At 49.6% G+C, this 25366-nt stretch overlaps 1 protein-coding gene across 5 annotated transcripts in view; it reads right to left on the bottom strand.

Moving 5' to 3' along the window:
* Positions 1-559: 559 nt before the first annotated feature.
* Positions 560-25366, bottom strand: part of CHIT1 (chitinase 1) — a 61786-nt gene continuing 36979 nt past the window's right edge. For 2 of the 5 annotated variants that reach the window (XM_063793548.1, XM_016936250.4), the window contains 11 exons: positions 17914-17983; positions 16274-16303; positions 13412-13613; positions 12791-12847; positions 11243-11408; positions 10883-11007; positions 9949-10072; positions 7411-7596; positions 6963-7076; positions 5486-5612; positions 560-788 (listed from right to left, as the gene is read on the bottom strand). In XM_063793548.1, the coding sequence (XP_063649618.1) occupies positions 772-788; positions 5486-5612; positions 6963-7076; positions 7411-7596; positions 9949-10072; positions 10883-11007; positions 11243-11408; positions 12791-12847; positions 13412-13613; positions 16274-16303; positions 17914-17983 (1218 nt within the window). In that variant the 3' untranslated portion in view covers positions 560-771. Of the gene's footprint in view, positions 789-1071; positions 1236-4408; positions 4881-5485; positions 5613-6962; positions 7077-7410; positions 7597-9948; positions 10073-10882; positions 11008-11242; positions 11409-12790; positions 12848-13411; positions 13614-16273; positions 16304-17511; positions 17574-17913; positions 17984-25366 lie in introns of those variants that run through there. The other 3 variants (XM_063793533.1, XM_016936239.3, XM_001155147.4) reach the window with 3 other exon arrangements.

The raw sequence follows: 25366 nt of genomic DNA, 5'->3' as shown, positions 1-25366 counted from the left end.
TCATAACCTCTGAGGTCTAGACACCAAATAGCAGGGTAAGGAGATAAGAGAAATGCATATGATTTTAACTTGGGGGAGGAAAAGACAGCAGTGTTCTAGAAAGCAAACTTGGGCTCTGGGTCTCATCTAGACTGGCATCTAAATTGCAGTTTTAGGCCAGGCGTGGTGGCTCACGCCTGTAATCCCAGCACTTTGGGAAGCTAAGGTGGGCAGATCACTTGAGGTCAGGAGTTCGAGACCAGCCTGGCCAACATAGTGAAACCCCATCTCTACTAAAAATACCAAAAAATGTAGCTGGGTGTGGTGACATGCGCCTTTAATCCCAGCTACTTGGGAGGCTGAGGGACGAGAATCACTTGAACCCAGGAGACGGAGGCCGCAGTGAGCCAAGATTGCACCACTGCACTCCAGCCTGGGTGACAGAGTGACTCTGTCTCAATAATTAATTAATCAGCTAATTAATTGCAGCTTTGCCACATACTGCTTGTGTAACCCAAGGGAAACAGAAAATGACACGTCTTTTGCAGGGGTACCATGAGGATTAAACGACACAGGTTAATTCACTTACTATTCATTCAGTAACTATTTATTGGATGTCTAATACATGCTTAGTATGGTCTCTGGTCATTCAACGAATGTTAATTCCCCTGTCCCTTTGAAGGACAGGACTAATGGCTGGACACTAATATTAAAAGACTCAGTGGTATTCAATAGAAGGGCTTGGGAGAGTAGTGCTCTTGTCATGAAATAGCACTTCAGTCTGGAAATCCTCTAAGTGATTTCTGCACCTGAGGGTAAAAGAAGAAAAAAAGTCAGAAATTATATGGTTCAATATTTACTGAGCCTCAAACATGTGTCATGGTTGGAGAGGACCACTTAAGACATTGTGCTTGACCTTAGGAGCTCGGAACCTAGGGGAGGAGTCTAACATCCACACAGATCACGGTGGCAGCATATGTCAGTGTGGTGGCCCAGTGGTCTAGGGTGGCAGGGAGGCAGTCACTGATGTCCAGGGCACCCGAGGATGTTTCCTGCAGGAGTAACCCAGGAGCTGACTGTCTCAGGGTGACTGGCAGTGGCCCGGTGGGGAAAGGAGGGATGGCACAGGCAGAAGTGAAGCACAGGTGGAGATGCGCTGGAGGAAGCATGGCTTGTTTGGAGACTCCCGATGGTCCCCTGGGATACAGGTCACCACACTGGATATGGGACACCAAGGGTGCTTTCCTGGCAGCAACCTGGGGCAGAGGAGAGGGAGGGTGTTGTACTGGACCATGCACGTGGACCATGCACTGGGCATAAGGGCATGACAGAGGCTGGGGCATCACCAAAGGTTGACTCTGAAGGTACAGTCCACAGGTTGGGGCAGTGGCCGGGAGCCCTAACCTCAGTCGGTGTTAACTAAAAGGCCACGAGGCAAGTGGGGATTGAGGTGACAGTTGACATAAAGGATAGGGGAGCAGTCATTGCTCTGGAGGACTTGTCCATGGGGCCATGATCACCGCCATCAGACTAAGGGCCTACACGAGGCACCTGTGCCAGGGGAGAAATGGGGCCAAGGCAGGGCCTCTTGGGGACATTTAGAAGAGGGGACCAAGGCAGGACCCTGTCCTATAAGCTGGGTTAACAAAGGCAGCCAAGGAAGAATTGCACCCAGATTTACCCCTGAGGACTGTGGATCTCAAAAGTGCATGGGCAAATCTTCCTTAGACTTGGGATCTCATCTCAAATGTGGCCTCTACTGAGCCTTCTGTGACCACACTGTGCCCAGCAGTCCCCTCACCCCCATCCTTCACTCTCTAGCCATATCTTGTTTCCTTTCAGCACTCATTATTGCCTGGAAAGGTCTTATGTGCACGTTTGTTCACTGTCTGCCTCCCCCAACAGAATGTTAGCATCAGGAAAGTAAAGCCCCGGCTCTTGTCCCTGCTGTGTCCAGCTGGACACCAGGCCTGCATGGACACTTGGTGTGTGCTGAGAAACTCAGCAGCAGCAGGAAGACTCCAGCCACATGGGGCTTCAAAGCCAAGGTGGAGTCAAAAGAGACAATCTGGCTGGGAACAATGGCTTACACCTGTAATCCCAACACTTTGGGAGGCCAAGGCAGGAGGATCACTTGAGCCCAGGAGTTGGAGACCAGCTTGCGTAACATGACAAAACGCTGTCTCTACATAAAATACAAAATTTAGCAGGGCACGGTGGTGTGTACCTGTAGTCCCAGCTACCTGGGAGGCTGAGGTGGGAGGATCACCTGAGCCCAGGAGGTCAAGGCTGCAGTGAGCTGTGATCGTGCCTCTGCACTCCAGCCTGGGTGACAGAGAGAGACCTTGTCTCAAGCAAACAACAGCAACCCCGTCTCTACTAAAAATACAAAAATTAGCCTGGTGTGGTGGCAGGTGCCTGTAGTCCCAGCTCCTCGGGAGGCTGAAGCGGGAGAATCGCTTGAGCCCAGGAGGTGGAGGTTGTAGTAAGCCGAGATCACGCCACTGCACTCTAACCTGGGCAACAGAGCAAGACTCTGTCTCAAAAAAAAAGAAAAAAACCAAAACCCAAAAAACAAAAACAAAACAAACAAAAAACAAAACAAAACAAAACAAAACAAAAACAAACAAAAAGAGACAATCTGAACACAAATGGCTTTTAGAGAATTCTCATTGTTTCTGTCCTAGACGGGATTCATTCAGAAAATGGCGTGGGCCTGAGCTAGCCGGGTGACAGAGGGCTGTGGGAGTCCCACATGAGGAGCTGGCATGATGGTTGAGGTTAATGGTGATATCAGGGGTACCCAGCAACTGAACTGGGGTGGGGACGGCAGGAGAAGTGACCGGAGAAGATATGAGGGCCTGATAAAGTGTCTCAACCCTGTGCTGATGGGTGGGGACTTTCTCCTTTGGGCAGGGGAAGCCTGTCAGTTCCCCTGCTTAAAAACTAAGCAAGGGAAGTGACAGGCTTAGATCTCTATTTTAGAAAGATTAAACTGGTTGCGATGTGGTGGCTGACTGGAAGAGGGGGTGGGCAGGAAGCAGGGAGGCCAGATAGAAGGTGGGTCCAGGTATGAGATGATGCTGGTTCTAGCTGAGGGAGTGGCCATGAGTTTGTAGAGGAGCAGGGTGGATGTGAAGACCAGAGAGAGGCTGTGGCTAATGCTTTCCTGAGGGTAACAGTAGTGCAGGTGTAAGACTGCGTACTCAGGGAGGACTTTGGTTATTTGGATGCTTGTAGGAGGGCACATTCTGCTAAAAGGAGACTACAGTTTTTGCTAAATCCTTGACATACCCAGCTCACAGAAGTTGAAGAAAGGGCTGAGAAGGGAAGAGGGAGGGAGGGAATGAGCACTGATCATAGGGCAGGCGTGCACGACTTCACTGACTCCTCACATTTCTTCCATCCTACAGCAGAGGACTGAGGCTCTGCTTCTTTGCCTGAAGTCACACAGCTGGAGTGCAGCATGCCAGAAGTCACCCCTGTACCTGGACTCCACTCCTAACAGCTCGTTGGGATGTGGTTGGTGTATCCCTCAATTGAGACCTCAGGGGGCGGAGCACGTGCTCAAGCAGCTTGTGCTCTGGACTGAGGAGAGCAGGTTTCAAAATGCCCATGGACAGGCAGGCTGCCGGAGTGACGGGGACACTGTTCCTGCACTCTGGTGCTGGGTTTACTCACATGGGGGGCCAAGCTGCCTCCCCCTCATCTCACCTGTCCCAGTCCCCAGCTGCCTTCCCAAGTCCCAACCAGAAACCAGCTTGGAGTGAATAACAGGCTGGACCATTAGGCTTTGTGCAGATTTTCTTCAAAAAGAATGACCAAGGTGCAGCCCAAAGCAGCCAGGAATGTTGGGATGACTTTATTTAACCAGGACACCGTGTGCATGCTCTCTGGCCTATTTCAGGCCTTGGTTCTGGACTCAGAATTGGTTAGAATCAGTCTTCAGTTTAAATGCCTATAAAGTGAGAATAATCATTGTTCCTTCTTCATCTGGTGAACGGGGGCAGTAGGTGAGATAGGGCCTGCAAAGGGCCCAAACAGGATTTATCTCGAAGACCCCTGAGTACCAGGGGTCTGAATTCTTAGTGTAATGCTGAGTGGCTGCTCGCAGAGCGCTTAAATCAGGGAAAGGTTCTTCTCTGCTGCCATCTAGTGGCATTTTGGGAATAACACGTGCGTGAAGGTCCGCAGAAGCTCCTGTTTCCAGGCTTCTGAGCCAATAACCAAAGAACCTGTTGCACTTGGGGCCGCGCTCTGGCTGCCATCACCTGTGTACTGGAAACTGCCCACTGGCATATGGACTCATGAGGCAAGACCTGCCACAGGGCCTGGCACATCCTGCACGGACCACCTTCCCACCTGGCTCTGACCTGCGGATGTTTTGGAGTCAACAGTGTGCTTAGAGAGCCTCTTAAGTCACCACATCTTTGGGAAGAGGGGCACAAACCAAAGATTTATTTTGCAAGTGAAAGGGGCAGCCCAGGAGACCCAGAAAAAAGGAAGGCAAGGCTGAGAGCAGAAAGCCTGGATAAAGGAAGACCACAGAAAGGCCTGCAGGAGCCAGATTGCAGCCCCCAGGGAAAACCCAGGAGGCAGGCTGTAGAGTGATCCTGGGCCCAGCCTCAAAGCTGGGACTGGAGGGGCTTTAGCGACTCAATTCCAGGTGCAGCATTTGCAGGAGCTGCTGAACACCAGGCCTGTCGGGCAGCTTTGCTGGAACAGCCGCCCCCCTGCACAGCTGTAGAAGCTGGACCGTTCCCGAGGATTGGGATAGAGCCCATCAGCTTTGCCCTGGCAGAACGTGTCTTGTCCAGGGCTGGGGCCATGCTCAGGTTCAGAGGGCTGACCTGGTTTTGGAACTTCAAGCTCTGGGGTGCCTGAAGGCAAGTATGGAAGACCTGGGAAGACAGTGAAGATTCAACCAAGGCTCCCCTGAAGAGATCCCAAACCCACAGGCAGAGCACACAGGCAGCAACCATTGGCTGGCAGCAGCCCAGCACCACATGCCCTACAGGCTGAGTACAGCCAGATACCCCAGGCAGAGAACAGCCAGACAACAGCCATACCTACAGCTGAAGCACAGTGCCACAGGCAACACCTGGCCTCACATGTGACAGGCAGTTAAGGCTTTACCCATCTGCAAGCACAACCATATACTGCTGAGGGCAGGTGGGGGTGCCACGCTGCAGCCTAAGGGGAGGCTTTCTCCCAGGTAAGAGAGGAACAAGGTGCTGCTCCCAGTCTGGGGGCCCTCTGGAGGGAAGCCACGGTTACAACAACCCTGGGCAGGCATTGCTACAACCAGGAAGAGAAAGACCGCAAAAAGGAAAATTGTTTTGACAGTTTCCTTAGCTCCTGCGGGTACATGAAGCTTGGGAAATTACAGTATTGGGGCAAAGTCATTTCCTCAGAAGGACCCGGGACCTACTGTTCATTGGATGCATGGAGCTGTGTTTGTACCCCACCTCCAAATTCCACCACTGGCCCTGGGCCCCTTACTTACTCAGTTCCTGCCGCAGCGTCTGGATGAGGGGGTATCGGCCCTGGTTGCAGGAGAAGCCGGCAAAGTCATCTAAGTCCAGTGCCCAGACCATGGCCCCGCCCAGTCCCTTCTGCTTCAGATAGCTGACCTGTGCAGGGAGGGCATGCAGTGGAGGAGCCCGGGGAAGCCTGACCCGGCCACCCCAGAGCCTGGCTACCTCATCTGGACAGGGCCCTTTTTTCTCCAGCAGCCTCAGGCCTGTGAGTGGCTGTAGATTCTGGAGACAGCCTTGGGCTGGGAGCCTGGATGCTGAGTCCTCATGCTGCTTGGACATCAGTCATTTTGCAGTCTCCTTGTCTTAACGTAAGCATGACCTGGGGTGGAGTGGGTGCAGTCGGGAGGAATAGTGTCAGTTGTGTGCACCTCCCTAAGTGGGAACCCTTCACAGCTTGGTCATGTGTGGGCTGAGCTGCTTTATTTAAGGGTATTGTATGCTGGTCAAGGTCAAGGTCAAGGTAAGTCCAGTTACCATAGGGAACAACTCAGATTTCCAAAAGATCTCAATCAAGGCTTGCTTCTCTGTCTTCATGTCTTTGTCTTCCCTGAGAGCCATCTTCCCTCCACCAGATTCCTGAGGCTTCCTGAGGGTGTGACTGTGTGTTCCCTCAGAGTGGGATTCTCTGTCCTCTAACCCTGCCAGGGGGCCATGGTGCTTGATCCCTTGCTGGCCCCAGCCTCCCTTTCATCTAGCTCCCTTCCTCTACCTGCCCTGCTTGGGGGTCCAGCCATGTGGGCCTACACTTTGTTTTCAGAGTCCAGCCTTTACTTTCTCCGCACCCGTGTCTTTGCTTGTGCAGTTGCCCGCTCCCTCACCCCTAAGAATGGCCACCTTCTATGCTTTAGGACTTATCTGAAATACCCTTCCACCGTGACCCCTTCTCCCATCTCCCCAGCCAGGATCGTGCCCCCCTGCAATTGTCCACCTCTAGAAGCTGCCGCTGTCAGCCACACATGATAGTTGATGTGGGATGTACAGATAAACTAGTGAAGCATCCGTCTTCAGGAGCTAACAGTTTCACAGGGGAAAATGGCATGAAACCAGGTAAATGCACCAATATTGGGCAGGAGAAGGGGGTCCTATAAGTAAAGCAAAAGGTCTGTAATTTGGACATGCACCAGGTATTGCCAATGGGCTGAAGAAAGCTATATGTCTCACCATGTGTATTTCTCCTCTTCATATGTCTGTAGAATTTGTATGGTATTTAATAAAATAGAAATACTTTCCAGAGTGCTACTAAATGTAGAGCAATTTTTTGTCATTTTGTCTTTTCTGAGTCAATAGGTAGTAAAGGTACAAAATATTATCACGTGGAGATTTATGAAATGTTGGGACATTTAAAGGAGACTCACCCTTGAGGTCCTGAACTGTCCTCATTCCATGTCATTGACAGGACTTGTTCACTAGGACCACCCCTCTGCCAGCAGAGCTGGGCCTCACCTTGGTTTTGAAGCTCTCCACATCATCAAAGCCCACCCACTGGTTGTCCCGGAAGATGTAGGGCACCTTCTGATCCTGGATTCTCTGTTTGGTGGCCCCCTTCCAGGAGCAGACCTGTGGGAGCAGAAGGCAGCACTGGGGAGGAGGAGGGAGGCTCTTGCAGGCACCTTCCCTTCCTCACCAGGAGGAGACTAGAGATTGGAAAATTCCTGTCTGAGGAAGCCTGGAGAATCAGGAGGTTCTTTGCAGTGACCTAGAATGCTGGACTCAGCTTGAGGCACCTGGGCTTAAGGATAAATTCAAGATGGCATGGATGAGATGGAATTTACGTGGCCAGAATTCTCTGCACCTGGCATCCTTACTCAGAAATGGTGGGAGAAGGAAACCTCTGTTCTCTCAGGCACCCCCTGACCCTCACAATACCCAGGGTGGTTATGGGTTTTCCTACCTCATAGTAGGCCAGCATCCCTCCTTCCTTGGTGAAGGGGCCGGGAGTGCCAGACCCTGTGGCTGGGGCCCCCACTCTGGTGTCTGATGAGGAGGCCAGTGTGAAGGAGCGTCCGTAGGTAGGCATGCCAAGGATCAGCTTGCTGGCCGGGGTCCCCTTCTGCAGCCACTGTTGCACAGCAGCATCCTGGTGGAAGAGGGCAGAGTTAATTTTCTCAGCCCTCAGCCTGGTTCTGATTATCTAAGTCTGGGGGATCCAGAGGCAGAGCTAGGAGGGCAGGGGCTCCTCAGCTGGAGCTCTACGGGCCTTTGTTAGGATTCCAGCCCTACCCCATCTTCTTTAGAGCCTGCCTTAGACCCATGACCCCAGTGAAGAAGCTGCATGGCATGATAACCAGAGAGCGTGGGCTTCGGACGCAGACAACCATTCACTGAACAAATGTGTACTGATGGCCCACTGTGTGCCAGGCGCTGTCCATGGTGCTTCAGACACATCAGTGAACAAGGCAGACACAGATCCCTGCCTTACCCAGCAGCTTATTTAACCTCACTGAACCTTGGTGTTCTGTCTGTAACATGGAAATAAGGAAAATATCCATCTCTTAGGGCATTGTGAGAATTAAAGGTTATAAAGCATGTAAAAGGTCAGCACAACGCAATAAAGGGTCGCTGTGGTCATCATCGTTATCATGATTGTCGTCTTAGTTTTACCCTGAGTACAAAAGCAGGGAATTGGGTCTGCTTTATTCATCTCTGTATCCCCAGTGTCTAGAATGACACCTGATGCTCAGATAGAACAAAGGCTTCCTTACTCACCTTTGAATAAGGCCTTCCCCTGATTATGTATTACTTGGTGTAACACCCCCAGGCCTGTGACGGGAGAAGGTACCCGGTACAAGTATGATAAATTAATGAATAATGAAGCCTCATTCCTTAAGCCAAGAGTATGGTTCACTTTCCCCCAGAAGCTGCCCTAGTTTTGTCAGGTCTAGTTACTCTGAGCCCACTTAGCACTTAGATAAAGAACAGCTTTCACTACATTTATTTAAATATATTTCTTTTTGTCCATCTATACAACTTATCTTTGATCAGATGGGTGCTTTCTGAAGGCAGAAGTCGGGGCTTCTCCTGATCTGTTATAGCACTTTTGTGCAAGTTGGGAAAAGTCACCCATCTGGTTAGAACTTGTCCCCGGGCACACTGTGTGGTGAGTAGAAGGCCTCTTTGTAGGAATAAGATGGCCTCCATTCCTCGGTGGATTCAAGGTACACAATGTGGAAAGCAGGGTGCTGGAGGGACTTCAACCCCACTCACCTCTCAGCTAAATTTCTTTCGGTGTCTCCCCACCAGCGCAGGGATACAGCTTCCTCCAAAACTCACACAGTCTTCCAGACAGGGAGGGAGAGGCCAGACTCAGTGTGAAATGTGGGTGCCTGGCTCACTGGCTCAAAGAGGTGCTCTTTATTCATGAAAGAGCCAGAAAATCAAAGATGTCCCACTCCAGCTGACATACAGAGATGTGGGCTCTCCAAAAGTAAAAAGCATTTTAATTTAGGGTTTTTTCTTTGTTGTTTGGTTTTGCTTGTTTTAAGAAAGAAAAATAATGTAGTTATTATAAGCCCTCTCTGCAGGGTTTTATAAACCCTCTCTATATTTTAAGATATACAGAGGGCTTATAAAAAGGATCTAGGCTGGGCATGTTGGCTTGTGCCTATAATTCCAACACTTTGGGAGGCTGAGCCAGGAGGATTGATTGAGGGCAGGAGTTTGAGACCATCCTGGGCAATATAGCAAGACTCCATCTCTACAAACTTAAAAAAAATTAGCTGGTCATAGTGATCCCAGTTACTCAGGAGGCTGGGGCAGGAGGATCGCTTAAGCCTGGGAGGATGAAGCTGCAGTGAGCTATGATCATGCCACTGCATACCCTCCTTGGTGACAGAACAAGATTCTGTCTCTTAAGAATAAATATATAAAATTTAAAAAAATTTAAAGTGTCTTGATTGCCCAATGAGGAAAAGTTAGGAAACCCCAACCTACCCTAGTCTAAAAACCAAGCCTGCCCTTTGCAGGTGCTGGGAGTACTTCCACCCTGAGTGACATCTGCAGAGATGTTATCAACTTGGGAAAGCTCCTGTCCCTGAAAGCACCTTCCAGAAGGTCAACCAGTGAGACCATGGAGCACAAGTCTGCCCACTGTCTTGAAGGAAATGGGGTGGGGGTGTGTGAGGGAAGCAGCAGGCTTGCTGGCTGGAGACTCAAGCTCAAAGTGGGCTTCCCCATTGGTCACTTGTTTGTCATCAAACTGATTTGCTGCATCTACCATCAGCCAAGATGCTCCACAGAAGTGAGGTTTCCCCTCAGCAGGGGCATGGACCAGGAAAATAGAACAAAACAAGCAAGCAAAGAAACAAAAAAGCTTCTTGTTTCTCAGTGCCCTGTGTATTTTTTCCCATGAGGGCCTCGGGGCTCAAAAGAAGCCACCAAACAGGGCCTGCTGGACAGGGGAGTCCTGCCTCAGCCCTCCTGCCACACGTACCACGTTGAGGCTGGCTGCTGCACCACTCTCCTCTTGCCTCTTGTAGAGGGGGCTGTTATGTCCCGTGACCTTCTCCCAAGAGCCATGGAAGTCGTAGGCCATAAGGTTGACAAAATCCAGGTTCCTGCAGGAGGCATGGAAGAGGAGGTGAGAAACAAGGGATTGGGGGTGGGGGTAGCCCTTCTTTCTCACTCCTACCCCCTCAGTGCATGGCCTAGGGAGGAACCACTGGGGTCAGAGGCAAAGGTGGCAGGCTCACCTGGCTCTGCAGAAGGTGACCCAGACAGCAGTCCCAGCCAGCCCCCTTATGAAGGCCATTCTCATTCTCATTCAAAATTGTCACCCTCACCCCACTGTCCCCTCAGCACCCCCAGGCCCTCCCTATTCCACTCAAGAAAACTCCTGCTACATTGCTATTCTGGAGGGAACTCTAGCTCAGGGTTTCTCCCACTTCAGTGTGCACACAGATCACCTGGGAATCTCACTAAAATGAAGGTTCTTCAGAAGGCCTGGGGTGGGGCCTGAGAGTCCATAATTCTAATGAGCACCTGGTTTTAATGAGGGCTGCAAGTCCACATGCTGTACTTTGAGGAGCAAGGATCCAGAAAACCCATTTTCTTGAAGACAATGGCTTCACTACCCACTCAGAGGCATTTTCACCTTAAGAATGAGTTCCCAAGGAAGAGGACAGAGATCCAAAATGAAGGATCCGGAACAGGGCAGCAGTGGACACTGAGCAAAGCCTTTCTGGATGTGTCTTAGTTTTACCCTGAGTACAAAAGCAGGGAATTTTCTGCTTTTGTTCTGGTGTAAGGATGGGACTTTCCAAATGCCTTGTAGATGAACACCTGCTCTACCCATGGGAAAGCTCAGTCTGCCCTTGGCCTCTCTTCCCTCAGAGAGCACAGCTCCAAGCCATCTGCCTGAGACTCACTGGGCGATTTTGTCCACCTCGTATCCAGCATCCACATAGGTCTGCCCAGCTGGAACCGCTGCACTCAGAAGAAGGCGTTCCTTCCCTGAGGTCTGGGCTTCCTGCTGGAAGGCATTGGCCAAGTCCTGTGGGAGTGGAGCTCAGAGTCAACACAGGGGCGCGCACCAGGCAGGCAGCCCCTGTGAGCCCCAGGTAGATGTTCACTTGTAGAAGTCTGAGAGCTGGCCACAGGGCTGATCTGTGCCACGCAGATATGTGAAGCAGCTGGCTCTGGGGGCAGAGCAGCCCCCACATGTGCTGTGGGGGCTCCAGCTCTGGGTCCCTGCACAGACTGGTGATCCCCGCCCCGCCCAGCCATACCTGTACCAGGGCTGTGAAGCGCTCCTTGTCTACGGCAGGGCTCCCCCGGCTTCCTGGGTACTCCCAGTCAAGGTCAAGGCCGTCAAAGCTGTATTTGCGCAGAAACCTGATGGCCGAGTTGACAAAGGTCTGACGGTTGTTGGCCGTGGCTACCATATCTGTGAACCTGTGAGGTGACGAAGGGGAGTAAGGGCCGGCCTTGGACCAGACAGGAGGCCACTCTTACTCAGAAGCAGGCAAGAAATCACTCAGGACAGTGCGTCTCTGTGTCTGGGCTGGGAGGGGCACTGGGAGGGCTGCTTCAGAAGCTGCAGGGATATTTGCTGGTGAGTTATGGTCCGGGTTGAGGAAAGGGGACCATCCAGAGCACTTTCTACCCCCAAACATCGACATCACCAGGGGCACATGGACACCCTAGGAGCCTTTCCCAAAATTCCCTCCAGAGGCTTCCTCCAAGCCCCTGAATTGTCCCACCCCAAACCAGAACAGTTGACACCCTCAGAATGGAGGTTTAAAAAGAAAAGGAATTAGTTTCTCTAATTCCTCTTGTAAGGTTTTTCTTTAAGTAGGATTTTTCTCTAATTAGAATTTCTCTAATTCCTTTACTAAGGTTAGTAAAGACCTGGGGAGCCCACTGTTTTAGTTTCCTGGCAGGTTAACCTGGTCATCTTTCTTCTAACTCACACCCGTAGAGTGCTTTGTGTTTTTATTGCTATTACTAGTCCAGAGTTCATCAAAATCCCCAAGCTGCCCCAAGAACCACCTCTCCACATCTTCCTTCCTTAGTGGGAAGTCCCTGAACTTCTTGGGGGGTGTCAAGTTCTTTACAGATTGATCCTATTTTATTTTTATTAATTTAGTCCGAGGACACCAGGCTAAAAACTCCTGCATTTCAATAAACAGTCTGTATATAAGCATTATTTTGGAAGATGAGTAATCACTTTCATCAGATTCCCAAAAGGGTTCATGATCCAAAAAAGTTTTAGAAAGACTGTTTAGAGCTTTGGGAGCCCTATATTCTGGATTTCCTAGAAAACACCAAGCTTCAAATACTCCATTCCATTTTCTCCATAAATCATTAAAAAAATGTCCCCCAAATGCCAATACTTTGGCATCCAGGCTCAATCTCACAGATTACCTTTTGTACTCAGAAGTGGAATAAACACTCTTTCTGGGACAAGGTACCCCATTTCTGAGCTCAGAAAACATAGACACTGCATGTTGTCAGGATTAGTTGGGACCCTCCCTCTTCTCATTTCATGGAAGACGAGACTGAGGCTTGGAGAGGTCTGAGCCCTCTGCTGTGTTTAGACCTATGCTTCTGGCAAGACTGGATCTGAAACAGCCTGGAGCGAAGCTCACTGTGCTGCCCTCCAGCTGGGGTGCCAAGAACCCAGAAGGAAATTCAGCCCTCAGAGTTCAGCTCCCCTCCCCTTTCCCCTGACCACACCTCAGCCTGGCCTGATTCCCTGACCAGGGCTCCCTCTGGCCAGTGCACCAGGTTCCCATCCAGGAGCTTTACCACACAGGTGACCACAGTCAACTAACTTCTGAGTGCCGAAATTCCAGCCTCCGATGGCTAACAGGGTCTTCAGCTTGGGATTCCTGGGAAAGACAGGAGACATAGCAGGATTTACTCTGCCAGCTCCCAGGGCACCCTGGCAGGGATGTTACAGTGGGGAGGAACAACAGGGGTGGGGACGTGTGAAAGTGCCTATGTGCAGAGACTGTATTAAGCATTCTGGGGACAGCTGTAGATTGGAAAAGGGAAGTCACGTTCCTGACTCACAGAACCACCTGTCTAACTGTGTGGGCTCAGGAAGCAAGGATTGGGGCAGATTCTCAAGAGGCTTTGTGAAGGTGCCCAGAACACTGGAGCTGAAGGGTGGATCAATTTCATAATGAGGAAGGGGCTTCATGGGAGACAGAAAGAGTCTCACAATCCTGATCACACTTAGACCTAAACTGGAAGGGACCTTTGGGATCCCCTAAGCAAACCCTACCTCTTTCATTAAGCACAGGAGAGCCCAGAAAGGTGATACAACTTGCCCAAAGCCACACAGTGGGTCTGTGGCAGGACCTTAGTGCTGGAGAGGTGTCTGGCTCTGGGAGGAGGTTATCTGTCACCCCACCACATCCCACCCACCCTGCTCCTCTGCTTTGGCTCACATCTTCTTCAGGCCATTGAACTCCTGGTAGAGAGTCTCGTCATTCCACTCAATGGTGCTTAGCTGGTGGTTGGTCATGCCAGCGAAGGCATAGATGAGGTGGGTGCAAAGGCTGGGGTCCACGTCCTTGGGCAGGAAGCGAGCCTCCCCCTGTCTGTACTGGGCCCAGTTGGTGAAGTAGCAGACCAGTTTTGCAGCAGAGCCTGGCCCGTTGGAGTAAAGAAAAGGGATAGCTGTCAGCAGGACCTTCTGGGGACTGGTCACCCTCCATCTGGGGTAGGCAATGTCTTTGGACCTCCCTCTTCTACACCTGGAGTCAGTGGAGGGACCCGACAGGGAGAAATGGCATTTGCTTTTGTGTGGGTGGAGTCTGGCAGTTGGGAAAGCATTTTCAGAGGCCAGACATGGGATCCTCAGAACACTGAGTGGGCAGGACCATCATCTTCTAAGCCTTCTTTTCCCGGGAAGCAAGTTGAGGCTCACGAGCTTGGGGCCCGTCCCCATCAGCACGGCTGCTAAGAGGGCAGAGCAGCGGTGCTGCGACCCAAGTCTCATGACTCCTTGACATCCTTGAAAGTTGCTAGTCTCAGAGTCCGAGCTCCCAGGATCAGGGTCTGGCAGGCAGGTCTCCCTATCCCCAGTTAGGGTCTCCCCTCCAGGCCCTGAAACCTGAGAGAAGGTAGCCCCAGGCAGCCCCAACATGAGGCCTAGAGGGAATTAGACATGGCATGCTCATCTGCAGAAGGAAGGCAGGCAGAACTTTCAAAAACGGTTTGGAATACCTCAGAATACTTCGTTAAAATGCAAACAGATAAGTAGCAGAGAGGAGGCCCCAGTTACAGGCCTGGGTTTATGTTTCTTTAGTCTTGCATTAAAGCCATTTGCATTTGCTTGTTATCCCTTGTAGATAATCTACGTTTATCAATATCACTGCTGAGATTCTAATAGAGCTAATTTTATCTAGGAGAAGGCATTTTGTCTCTAAGTACCCCACACACTGTAGGGTACTTGTCTCTAGAGTACCCTACAGTGTGTGAAAAGACTTTGCAGGGGTGGGATGGTCAATTCCCAGTGAGGGCTCGGTGGTGATGACCCCCACTGAGGTCAGCCCTGTGCAGGGTTGACCAGGACACCAGGAAGCAAGAATGCTAGTCTTCATTCCAGCATCTGCCAAAAATAGACTTTGGGTCTATCTCATCTTCAATCCCGGCCCCATCTGATAATGACTGTGTGGTCTGTGGGGTCTCTTCCAGTCTCTCAATCTATGATGGTGTGGTTTGTATGAGCCAACATTTTATGTCAAGATCTTGATGGAGCAGTGAGTTTGGACTGGAGCGTGCCTGTGGCTGGTGTCTAGAACCTGGGACTTCCCTTTGCCCCAGCAGGGTCTGTCTGTACCCCCTCCAATGCCCACATGGACAGGGATGGGACGAGGAAGAGGAGGGGTGCAAAGTGTCTATAGGAGAGTTTTGGGAAGAGACCGCTCAGGCAGGCCTCAACTAGAACCTGAGAGCATGGAGGGCTGACCTTGGGCATACACGTGGCCCCGGAGTGGTCACTGTCTCTAACCAGAGGTCACCCAGGAGTGCAGCTTGCTAGTGGGGCTGGGGTGTAGCCTGCAATGATACAGGAGAATTGGTGAACTCCCCAAAGGAAAAGAAAGGAAGGAGGGGATGAAACCAGGTAACTCATCCCCCAGGCCACGTAGGAAGGAGCCAGGAAGCTCTTTTTCTATCATGTCATGCTGTCGCATATCAAATATTGTTATGAATTTCTGTACTATGGAGAAAATAAAGTGCAGTGGTTAACAGCAGGGACTCAGGCATGTCAGTGTCTGGGTTGAAATCCCAACTTTGCAACTTACTCGCTGTGTGATTCTGCTTCCTCCTGTGTGAAACGGGGAGACCATTGGACCTTCCACAATGTGTGTCACAGGACCCCAGTGTGGGCTAAAGTTAATACATGTAAAACACTCGGAGGAACACTGCATGGAAGAAGTTCTGTTCTAGGTGCTTCACATATATTAACCCTTAGTCCACACAAAGTCCTACTATTATTACTACTGCAGAAAGCCCAGAAGTAGCCTGGACTAAAGCTTTTTGAGAAATCTTCCACCTCTCATCTTCCCCATGTTTGCTGTTTCTGTGCTCCCGGCTGTTCCCTCCTATGAGGCTGAGAGGGAAATGTACCTCCAATGCTATAGCCCAGCGTGAGAGGCACAGTCGCAGGACAAGGTCTGAGAGGCCAGCATTCCCAGGCCACTGATGCACAGGGAATGCGGTGGGACAAGACGGGGACCAGGAGTTCAAGTTGCTGAAGGTCCCCCAGGTCTCTTTTCCATTTGACACAACAAGGAGCTCCCTCCTGCCTCTCTCAAGCTCCACATCTGATCAGTTCAACAGACCAGAAGCAAGTGTGTTGTCCTCGCAGAGCTAAGGGGCTGGGGATGCTGAACCAGATGAGACTTAGGTTCCTTACCTGCAGCAACTTGGAGTCTGAGACTGGTGCAGAGAGACACCTAAGCCAATAATGAGAGGCAGTACTGTACTGTAAAACACACAGGTGCTGCAAGAGCACAGAGTGCAGAGGAGGGAGCCAGCCACCCCAGGAAAGGAAAGCCCTGAAAGAGGCTGATGCGCAAGCTGGCCCCACAGATGTGCAGGAGCTCAGCTAATGGATAAGGAGGCAAGAGCCTTCCTGGGAGGGCTGGTAGCAGATGGGGACATTTGCAGGGGTCTGAGCTTTGGAAGAGAGTCCCCACTGAAATCTGGAGCTCTTGGGGAGGTCTGGCAAGGAAGGTGTTTTGGGACATTAAGCAGAGCCCAGGGAAGGGGCTGAGGCAGCCAAGAAAGAGGCCACTTACCCCATGGGATCATCAGCAGGACCATGAAACCTGGAGCAACACAAGAGAGAAGGCCAGGGTTATGCTGCCATTCTCACCTTCCCAGGCCCCACAGCTTATGGAAGCACAGGAGGTGGTCAGGGAGGGCTGATTTCATACAAATCAAGCTTTCTCCTTTCAGAAGGGACCCAGGAGGGCACTGTGCCCATCCTTTCATGCAGGCCAGACCACGGGGGTCTCTTCCTGGCCTGGGTTGGTCCTAGAAGCTGATGGAAAGTTCCATGGGCTGAGGCTGCCCCCTCTCTATACCTCAGTAAAGGGCAGTGTGGATTCAGGAAGATTGTGGAAAAACTGCTGACTTGTGAGTTATTTAGAGAGATAGCTTCTCTTTCGGAACAAGAAACAAGCCTGTTCTGGGGCTAGAAAGAATCAACCTGGAAGGGCTGCATGGGGAGAGTTCATCTCCTGGGGGGGGCCGGTGCCTCTGCTCCCATCGTTTATGGCTTCCTGTTGCCTTTCCGCTACCTGGCTGTGGTAGGCAACCACAGCCTTGGAGACCTAGGGTCTGACAGGACTCCTTCGAAGAGATCTCTTTCACCTGGTGACCTTGGACTTCTCTGTCAACCTAATAGAACCTCCATGAAAATTTGCAAGGATGCCCAGGATCTTGGCCCCAGGCTGCCCTCTTGCAGGACAGACAATATGAGGTTGGAGAAGAGGCTCTTGGCAGTGGGCGCTTCTTGGATAAGGCCAACAGGAGGGACCTAAGAACATGGGAAAGACACAAAGACCCAGTGCAGGGGCCTCATTGACTCTGGGCTTTCAGGACAGAAAGAGGAAAGTCAAGTCATCTTCAGCCTGTTGAGAAAAGCCTTCCCTTGCAACATGAAGTCTCTTGGGCTGAAAGAGCCTAAGGGGGAGCCCACAGGAAAGGTAATCAAGGGACTGCAAGCCAGGAGGCATGGAGAGGGATAAAATGACCCTCTGAAGTTCTCCTGAGTCCTCCTGCTTCCTTGCAAATGGTAGCAAGTGGTCCCTGGACATCCACATCCCCACCTCCCCACAGCTCCCGAGACCTAGCCCACAGGAAAGCTAATCAAGGGACTGCAAGCCAGGAGGCATGGAGAGGGATAAAATGACCCTCTGAAGTTCTCCTGAGTCCTCCTGCTTCCTTGCAAATGGTAGCAAGTGGTCCCTGAACATCCACATCCCCACCTCCCCACAGATCCCGAGACCCAGCCCACTATCCGACGGCTCACCTGCCCAGGCCACAGACCGCACCATGATGCAGCTCAGCGGCAGGCTGCAGCCCATACAAACCAGCTTTCCAGGTCCTGCTCTGCTTTTATCTGGCCACCCTGTCCCACCCCAGCCAGGAGTGTTGCAATCAGGGGCACTGGGTGGGGGGGTGGGAGCAGGGTGGGGAGGGGTAAGATGTCAAGCAGCATGAATTGGGCAAACTTGACACAATGGCCTTTAGCAATTCTTGCTTTTCTGGAACAATCAGAGGGTGACTCTTAGTGTTGCCAAACAGAGGAAAGCGGGAAGTGGCCCTGAACCTCCTGATGGATGAGCATGACCCTGACTTTCTTTGTGTAGGTGGTGAGGACCATAAGCAGCCCCAGACTTAATAGGGCTTTGGAGGAAGAGAAATGACTCACGAGTCAGGCAGCTGGGTTCCAGACCAGCTCTCTTGCTTCTCCACTGCCCTCTCTCAAACTGTTTCTCCATCTAGAAGATAATGGGGTTGCAAATATAATTTATTTTTCATGATAGTAATAGTTGCATATCCATTGATGGAGAAAAATAGATAATGATAAATAATGACTATAAGTTTGGTAATGGCTTGAAATGCCTATGTTTCTTATGAAGAATAATAATGGTGGACATTTGGGCCAGGCATGGTGGCTTACACATGTAATCCCAGCATTTTGAGAGGCCGAGGCAGGTAGATCACCTGAGATCAGGAGTTCGAGACCAGCCTAACCAACATGGAGAAACCCCATCTTTACTAAAAATACAAAATTAGCCTGGCATGGTGGCACATGCCTGTAATCCCAGTTACTCGGGAGGCTGAGGCAGGAGAATCGCTTGAACCCAGGAGGCAGAGGTTGTGGTGAGCCGAGATCGCGCCACTGCACTCCAGCCTGGGCAACAAGAGTGAAACTCCATCAAAAAAAAAAAAAAAAAAAAAAAAAAAGAAGAATGGTGGACATTTGTGTCGGTTTCCCAGAGCTTCTGTAACAAATGGCCACCAAACAGGTGGTTTGAAACAACAGAAGTTTATTATTTCACAGTTCTGGAGGTCAGAAGCCTGGAAACAAGGTGTTGGCAGGGCCATGCTTCTTCCGAAGGCTCCAGGGGCGAATACTTCCCAGCAGCTTCCAGCTTCTGATGGCCCCTGGCATTCCTGGGCATGCAACGGCATCGTTCCAGTCTCTGCCTGCCTCCATTTTTACACGCCCTTCCTTGCTGTGTCTCTGTATGTCCCCTCCTTTCTGTCTCTGAGAAGGACATTCTAATCCAAGATGATCTCATCTTGAGATCTTTACCTTCATTACATTTGCAAAGACCCCTATTCCAAATACAGTCACCTTCTGAGATTCCAGGTGAAGTTATCCTTTGCGGGGGGTGGGAGGGGGTCACCATTCAATTCACCACAGGACCCAAGTGGGCACATATTACTGTAATGTCTGCAGACAATGTCTGGTGCATGCATGAACTCCAGGGTCCCTGAGAAAGCTCTGCAGTTTCTAGGGGATCCAGTCTTTGGCCTGTGGGCTTAACATGAATGGCCTGGATGGCCATGTGGGAATATTGGGTGCGGCAGGCTCTGAAGTTATGTTCCTGGGTTTGAATTCCTCCTCTGCCATTTACTATCTGTGTAAACTGAAGTGAGTTCCTTAATTTCCCTGAACTCCAGTTTCTTCATCTGTAAAGGGGAATCCTCAGAGGACTGTTGGGAATGCACTCCATGGTGGCTGCTATTATTCCTGGTTCTGCCAAGTGCTGCCACTTCTGTCTGGTCTAGGGGTGTCAGAGGGCTCTAGTAACCTCTTCGAGGCCCCTGAGAGGGTTGGACCTCAGCGCTCAGATGGACCAGCCCTGAGTCCTCCCTTTCCCTGCTGCAGTCATGGCTTCTGTTTCTGCTGTGGTCAGCCCTTTCTCTTGGGGATCCTGCAAAAGAGCCTGTTCAGGGTCACCTGAGATGTGCAGAGGTGCCTCAGCTCCTTGGTGGTGGGGGAGTGAGAGTGGGATGCAGGAATGAGGACTGGGAGGTCCTGAGCCTTGGGGAGGAAAGGCTTCTCTGGAGAGTTAGGGGCCTCCTTATCTCGCCCCCGCCTCCATATACACAACTGATCTGTCTGTTTCATGCATTTCTTGCTATGCCTCATGTCCCCAGAAGGACCTGCACTGCAGTGCCCCGGTTCTGAGTTTCTCCAAACACTGCCCTATCCCCTATTGTCCTTAGGTTTTCTAGAAAAACAGAGCAAAAATTATAACAGAGTTTGGTAATATGGCTGGATTTAAGGTGAATGTACAAAAATGAATAGCTTTTCTCTACATTAGCAATAACCAATTAGAAATAGAAGTGAAGGAAATGTCTGATTCACAGAAGTGTCAAAATCTATAAAATATTTATAAATAAATTTAATAACAATAATAAGTTTAATAGTAGAATCTATAAAACTTACCCACAGGATATAAATTTGCAATAGGATCTGAACATGTTCTTGCACGGGAAAACAATATCATAACAAATGTCAATTTTTATCAACTAAAAATAAAAAACCAGTAATGATGGTGACACACTATACAAAACTTATTATAATTCCATTGGGATTAAAATAGAATGGAATTGCCACCGGGACAGACAAACAGAGGTAGGTCTGAGCATATATGAAGAGGGCGTGTGCAATGAAGGTAGCAGTTCAAATGAATAAGAAAAAGATGTTTTATAAATGCCAATGACTTAATTGTCTACCAATCTGGAAATAACCAAAGTTGGGCCCCTCACACCATATACAGCAGAAATGACACGTGGTAAATGAAGGGGGGCACAGGGAGCAAAGGAGCTCAAGGAGAAACACCAGCCAGGGTGGGGTGGGAAAGCCAGTGGAGTGATGCTTGAACAGAGCTTTGAGAACAAGTAGGTTGCTGGACAAAGAGAGAAAGGGAAGGAAGTTATAACAAACACACCAGATGTTCACTGATGGAGCCTCTCAGTGAGGAAACTGCCCACGATATATGCAGGGACAGTGGGACATCATTAAAAACTCTGTGTCCTGTCGGTTGAGAACCACTGGTTGAGGTAGGCAGGTGGGGGTGATCTCTGCTGAGGGGCTCTGGGTAAAAGGGCACTGGACATGGCTGGAGGGAGAGGAGAGAGATACAATGCCTTGCCAGCCTGGATTTATTTTACAGTATGCCTCAGTCTAGTAGGGCACATCCTGGGCTTACCTGATGGCCAGACCTGAATTGCAAGATTTCAAGGAATAAGTCCCTGCCTGGAGGCTGAGACCTGGGAGCAGAAGGCAGGCCCATGTCCACCAAAGCTGGGGAGGAGCCTTCCCCAGGGACTGACCCAGAGTGCCCACCTAAGTAGGAAGGTCCCAGTCACCAGTACAGATTGCCCATGTGTAGAACTGAGAGGTCTCTGATGCCTTCAGCAAACTTCAATTAACAGCCCACCACACCTTTGCTCCTAAATTGTGTCCCTCCTGGGGCTGCCCTCCCTGGCCCTCAAGTCCTACAGAGATCACTCTGAGTTAAGCCTTGCCTCTTCCGCAGTCAATGTACTCCATACTACCTTCTGCTATCTTGGAACAACTCCTTCCATCCAGAATAGGAAAGAACCCTGGCTTGGAGACAGACAGAACTGGGTGTATCTCAATGGATATCCCCAATAAATTACTTTCATAGATTTTATACTCTCCTTTCCAGCCCCATTGGCTTCTCCCACCCCTTTCTCAGCCACTGCCAAAGCCCCAAACAAGTAAAACCAGGGTGCTTGATATAAAATGAGGCTTCAAACAAGTCCCCATCCCACCCTACTGCAGAGCAGATGCCTGTATAGAAATTGTAAAGCTTCTGCTGATTTGCATCCAACCTGGCTGGCTGAGCTGGGGCTAGTCACAGCCTCTCCAAGCCTTGGTTTTCTCATCTGTAAAATGGGGAGAATACTACCTATCTTATTTGGTAATGATGTGGATTGAATAGATAATGTGTGAGAGGGCTTTGTAGGTGGGAGGACGCCAGCCAGATCTCATGGGACTGCATCTTGATGGTTGGTACCACACCCTTTTCTCTTGCTTCATGTGAGCATCTCATCTCTGTAGCTGGACTGTCCATAGCCAGGCAGAGTGGGGCCTCTCTCCACACCTCTCTATGTGTCCCTCAGCGCCAAGCATACAGGGGGCCTTCAATTAATGTTTGTTAACTGTTCCTTCCCTCATCCCACCGTGTTCTTCCCCTTAGCAGTAAAAGACATCACCACCTATCTGGGTCCCCAAGTCACCCAGGAAGTGTCCTTGATCCTTCCCTTTCCTCACCCTCAATGATCAGGACCTATTAGACATCCTGCCTCCTGCTCCATCTCCTCCACCTCCTAACCACTGTCAACTCCCACCCTGTCCCCAGAAGAGCCTCCTACCTGCCTTCCTTCCTAATTCTCTTGCCTCTGCAATCCATTCCCCACACAGCAGCCAGAGTACACTTTGAGAAACTTAAATCAGATCCTGTTGCTTTCCTGCTAAGACCTTGCAATGGTTCCCACTTAAAATAAAATATCAACTCCTTAACTCTACCTCTAGAACACTCTAAGTCTGTTCTTTCATTAGGACAATGTTCTTTCAAAGGACACCTTCTTGGCAGGGAAGATAATTTATCACTGGACATAACTAAATAAAAAAAAAACAAATTTTTGAAGCCTCTCAGGCTCACTTATCCATTGTGCCTGGAGCTGAGGCGTTAGATCAGGTGGCAGAAAATCTTTATGGACTAAACCCCACGACTTTGATTAAGTCTATTGGAGGCCCCACTGTAGTAAATTTTGGAATTATGTTTCTCTGTTTAACCAGCTTGTCTTTAGTGTGCCGGACAAGTCAAAGAATCCTGCATCAAAATCGAGAGAATGAACAAGCTTTCATTGCCATGGCACATTTATATAAAAAGAAAGGGAGAGATGTTGCGGGAAGTCAGGGACCCTGAACAGAGGGACTGGCTGAAGCCATGGCAGAAGAACATAAATTGTGAAAATTTCATGGACATTTATTAGTTCCTCAAATTAATACTTTTATAATTTCTTACGCCTGTCTTTACTGCAATCTCTGAACATAAATTGTGAAGATTTCATGGACATTTATCACTTCCCCAATCAATATTATTGTGATTTCCTATGCCTGTCTTTACTTTAATCTCTTAATCCTGCCATCTTCGTAAACTGAGGATGTATGTTGCCTCAGGACTCCATGAGGATTGCGTTAACTGCATAAATTGTTTAAACAATATGAAATCTGGGCACCTTGAAAAAAGAACAGGATAACAGCGATATTCAGGGAACAAGGGAGATAACCATTAGGTCTGGCTGCCTGACAGCCAGGTGGGACAGAGCTATATTTCTCTTCTTTCAAAAGCAAATAGGAGAAATATCGCTGAATTCTTTTTCTCAGCAAGGAACATCCCTGAGAAAGAGAATGCGTTCCTAGGGGGAGGTCTCTAAAATGGCCGCTCTGGGGACAGCTGTCTTTTACTGTTGTAGATAAGGGATGAAATAAGCCCCAGTCTCCCGTAGCACTCCCAGGCTTATTAGGATGAGGAAATTCCTGCTTAATAAATTTTGGTCAGACCGCTTGTCTGCTCTCAAACCCTGTCTCCTGATAAGATGTCATCAATGACCATGCATGCCCGAAACTTCATTAGCAATTTTAATTTCGCCCCGGTCCTGTGATCTCGCCCTGCCTCCATTTGCCTTGTAATATTTTATTACCTTGTGAAGCATGTGATCTTTGTGACCCACACCCTATTCATACACTCCCTCCCCTTTTGAAAATCACTAATAAAAACTTGCTGGTTTTGCAGCTTGGGGGGCATCATGGAACCTGCTGACATGTGATGTCTCCCCTGGACACCGAGCTTTAAAATTTCTCTCTTTTGTACTCTTTCCCTTTATTTCTCAGACTGACCAACACTTAGGAAAAATAGAAAAGGGCCCATGTTGAATATTCAGGGGCGGGTTCCCCTGATACGTTTGCACCTGCCATTGCCTCTGCCCACAATGTTCTTCTCTGTGATCTTCACACAGCTGGCTCCTTCTCCTCATTCATGCTTTTCCTGACCATTCATAGAAAGTAGTGCCCTCCCCTCAAGTCACTCTCTGTTCTCTCCTGATGATTTATTTTCTCCTAAGTACTTTCATGGCTTAATTCATTCATTCATTCATTCATTCATTCATTCATTTGTATGTAGTGTCTGTTTTCTACCACTAGAATGTAAGCTTCATGAGAGGAGGGACTTTTCTTGTTTAGTCCTCTTTGTCTAGTACCCAATATATTTCCCAGCACATAGTAGGTGCTTAATCCATATCTATTGAATGAATGAATTAATTAATTCATGTGACCTCTCTGCATGATCTGGCCCACTATGATATTGTGATATAAGATATGTATATTTGGTCTTTGTCCCCAATTTCTGGCACAGAGCTCCTAAAACCCTTAAAATTTCTTGAGAAATAGGGGTTCTAGGTGCATCTCTTGTTCTAATGTTTAGCCTTTGACCCTAGTTTTGACACAGAACTCCTAAGCCCTTGGAACTTCCTGGGTACTAGGAGCATCTTTTGTTCCAAAGAGGTGCTTCTTTGTGGGCATCTGGAGGGGGGATTGTTCACCAGAAAGACCAAGCCATGATGAGAAGTTTGGAACCTTCAGCTCCACCCCCCATCCTCTGGGAAGGGGAGTGGGGCTGAAGACCAGGTTAATAATTAATCATGCTTATGTGGGGAAGCCTGCATAAAAGTCCATTAACTAGGCTGGGTGCAGTGGCTTATGCCTGTAATCCCAGCACTTTGGGGTGCCGAGGCAGGAGGATTTCTTGAGTTCAGGAGTTTGAGACCAGCCTGAACAACCTTGACCTCCTGAACAACTAGGTCTCAACCTAGTGAGACTCCCTTTCTACAGAAAAACAAACAAACAAAATCCATGATCCATGGGGTTTAAAGAGCTTCAAGGCTACTGAACACATGGAGAGAGGAGAGCAGCTCCAAGCCCCTTCCCATCTTCCTCGCACTATGCATCTCTTCCATCTGGCTGCTCCTCTGTATCCTTTGTAATATCCTTTAAATCAATGGGTCAATGTAAGTAAGTGTTTCTGTGAGTTCTGTGAGCTGCTCTAGCAGAGGAAGAGCAGAGGAAGGGCATCATGGGAACCCCAGTTTTTAGCTGCTTGATTGAAGCGCAGCTCACCACCTGGGACTTGTGATTGGCCTCTGAAGTGGGGGCAGCCTTGTGGGACTGAGCCCTCAGCCTGTAGATCTGACTCACTCAAGATGGATAGTGTCAGAATGGAATTAAATTATAGGATACCCTGTTGGTGTCTGCTGGAGAGTTGTTTGGGTGTGGAGAGAAATCCCCACACCTCTGGTCTCAGAAATGAAGTATGGAGAGTGAGTGTGAGAATACAAGGAGAATACAGTCAGTTTGTGTGTTTTTCCATTAGGCCACCTGCCTACCTCTCAGCCTTGTGCTGGTCATGCCACCTTGAGCACCCCAGTTCTATTTCATGAATGTGGGTGTGTCAAGCCTTTTCCAATCTCAGGATCTTGGCACAGCACCCTTTGCCTGGGATGTGTTCTCCTTCTCATTCTCATCCTCCAGAGCTGGTCTCTGCTGTCACCTCCTCAAGAGGCTTCCCTATATCTGCATATTTCTCCATGGCAGGGCAGTCCTGCTACTCTCTCCTGAAAAGGTGTTTATTTTTCCTCCCCAGACCTTATCCTAATTTGCAATTACATATTTATTTTGTGAGCTTACGTATTTAATGTCTGTAACTCTCTCTAGACTGGAAGCCCCAAGAGCAGTGACCATGTCTCTTTGTTCATTGCTGTGCACCAAAAACCAG

The sequence above is a fragment of the Pan troglodytes genome, chromosome 1 (genome assembly GCF_028858775.2).
Source record: "Pan troglodytes isolate AG18354 chromosome 1, NHGRI_mPanTro3-v2.0_pri, whole genome shotgun sequence".
Classification (NCBI taxonomy): Eukaryota; Metazoa; Chordata; class Mammalia; order Primates; family Hominidae; genus Pan; species Pan troglodytes.
The sequence above is the reverse complement of the archived record's forward strand: the minus strand, read 5'-3'. Positions and strand labels throughout refer to the sequence as shown.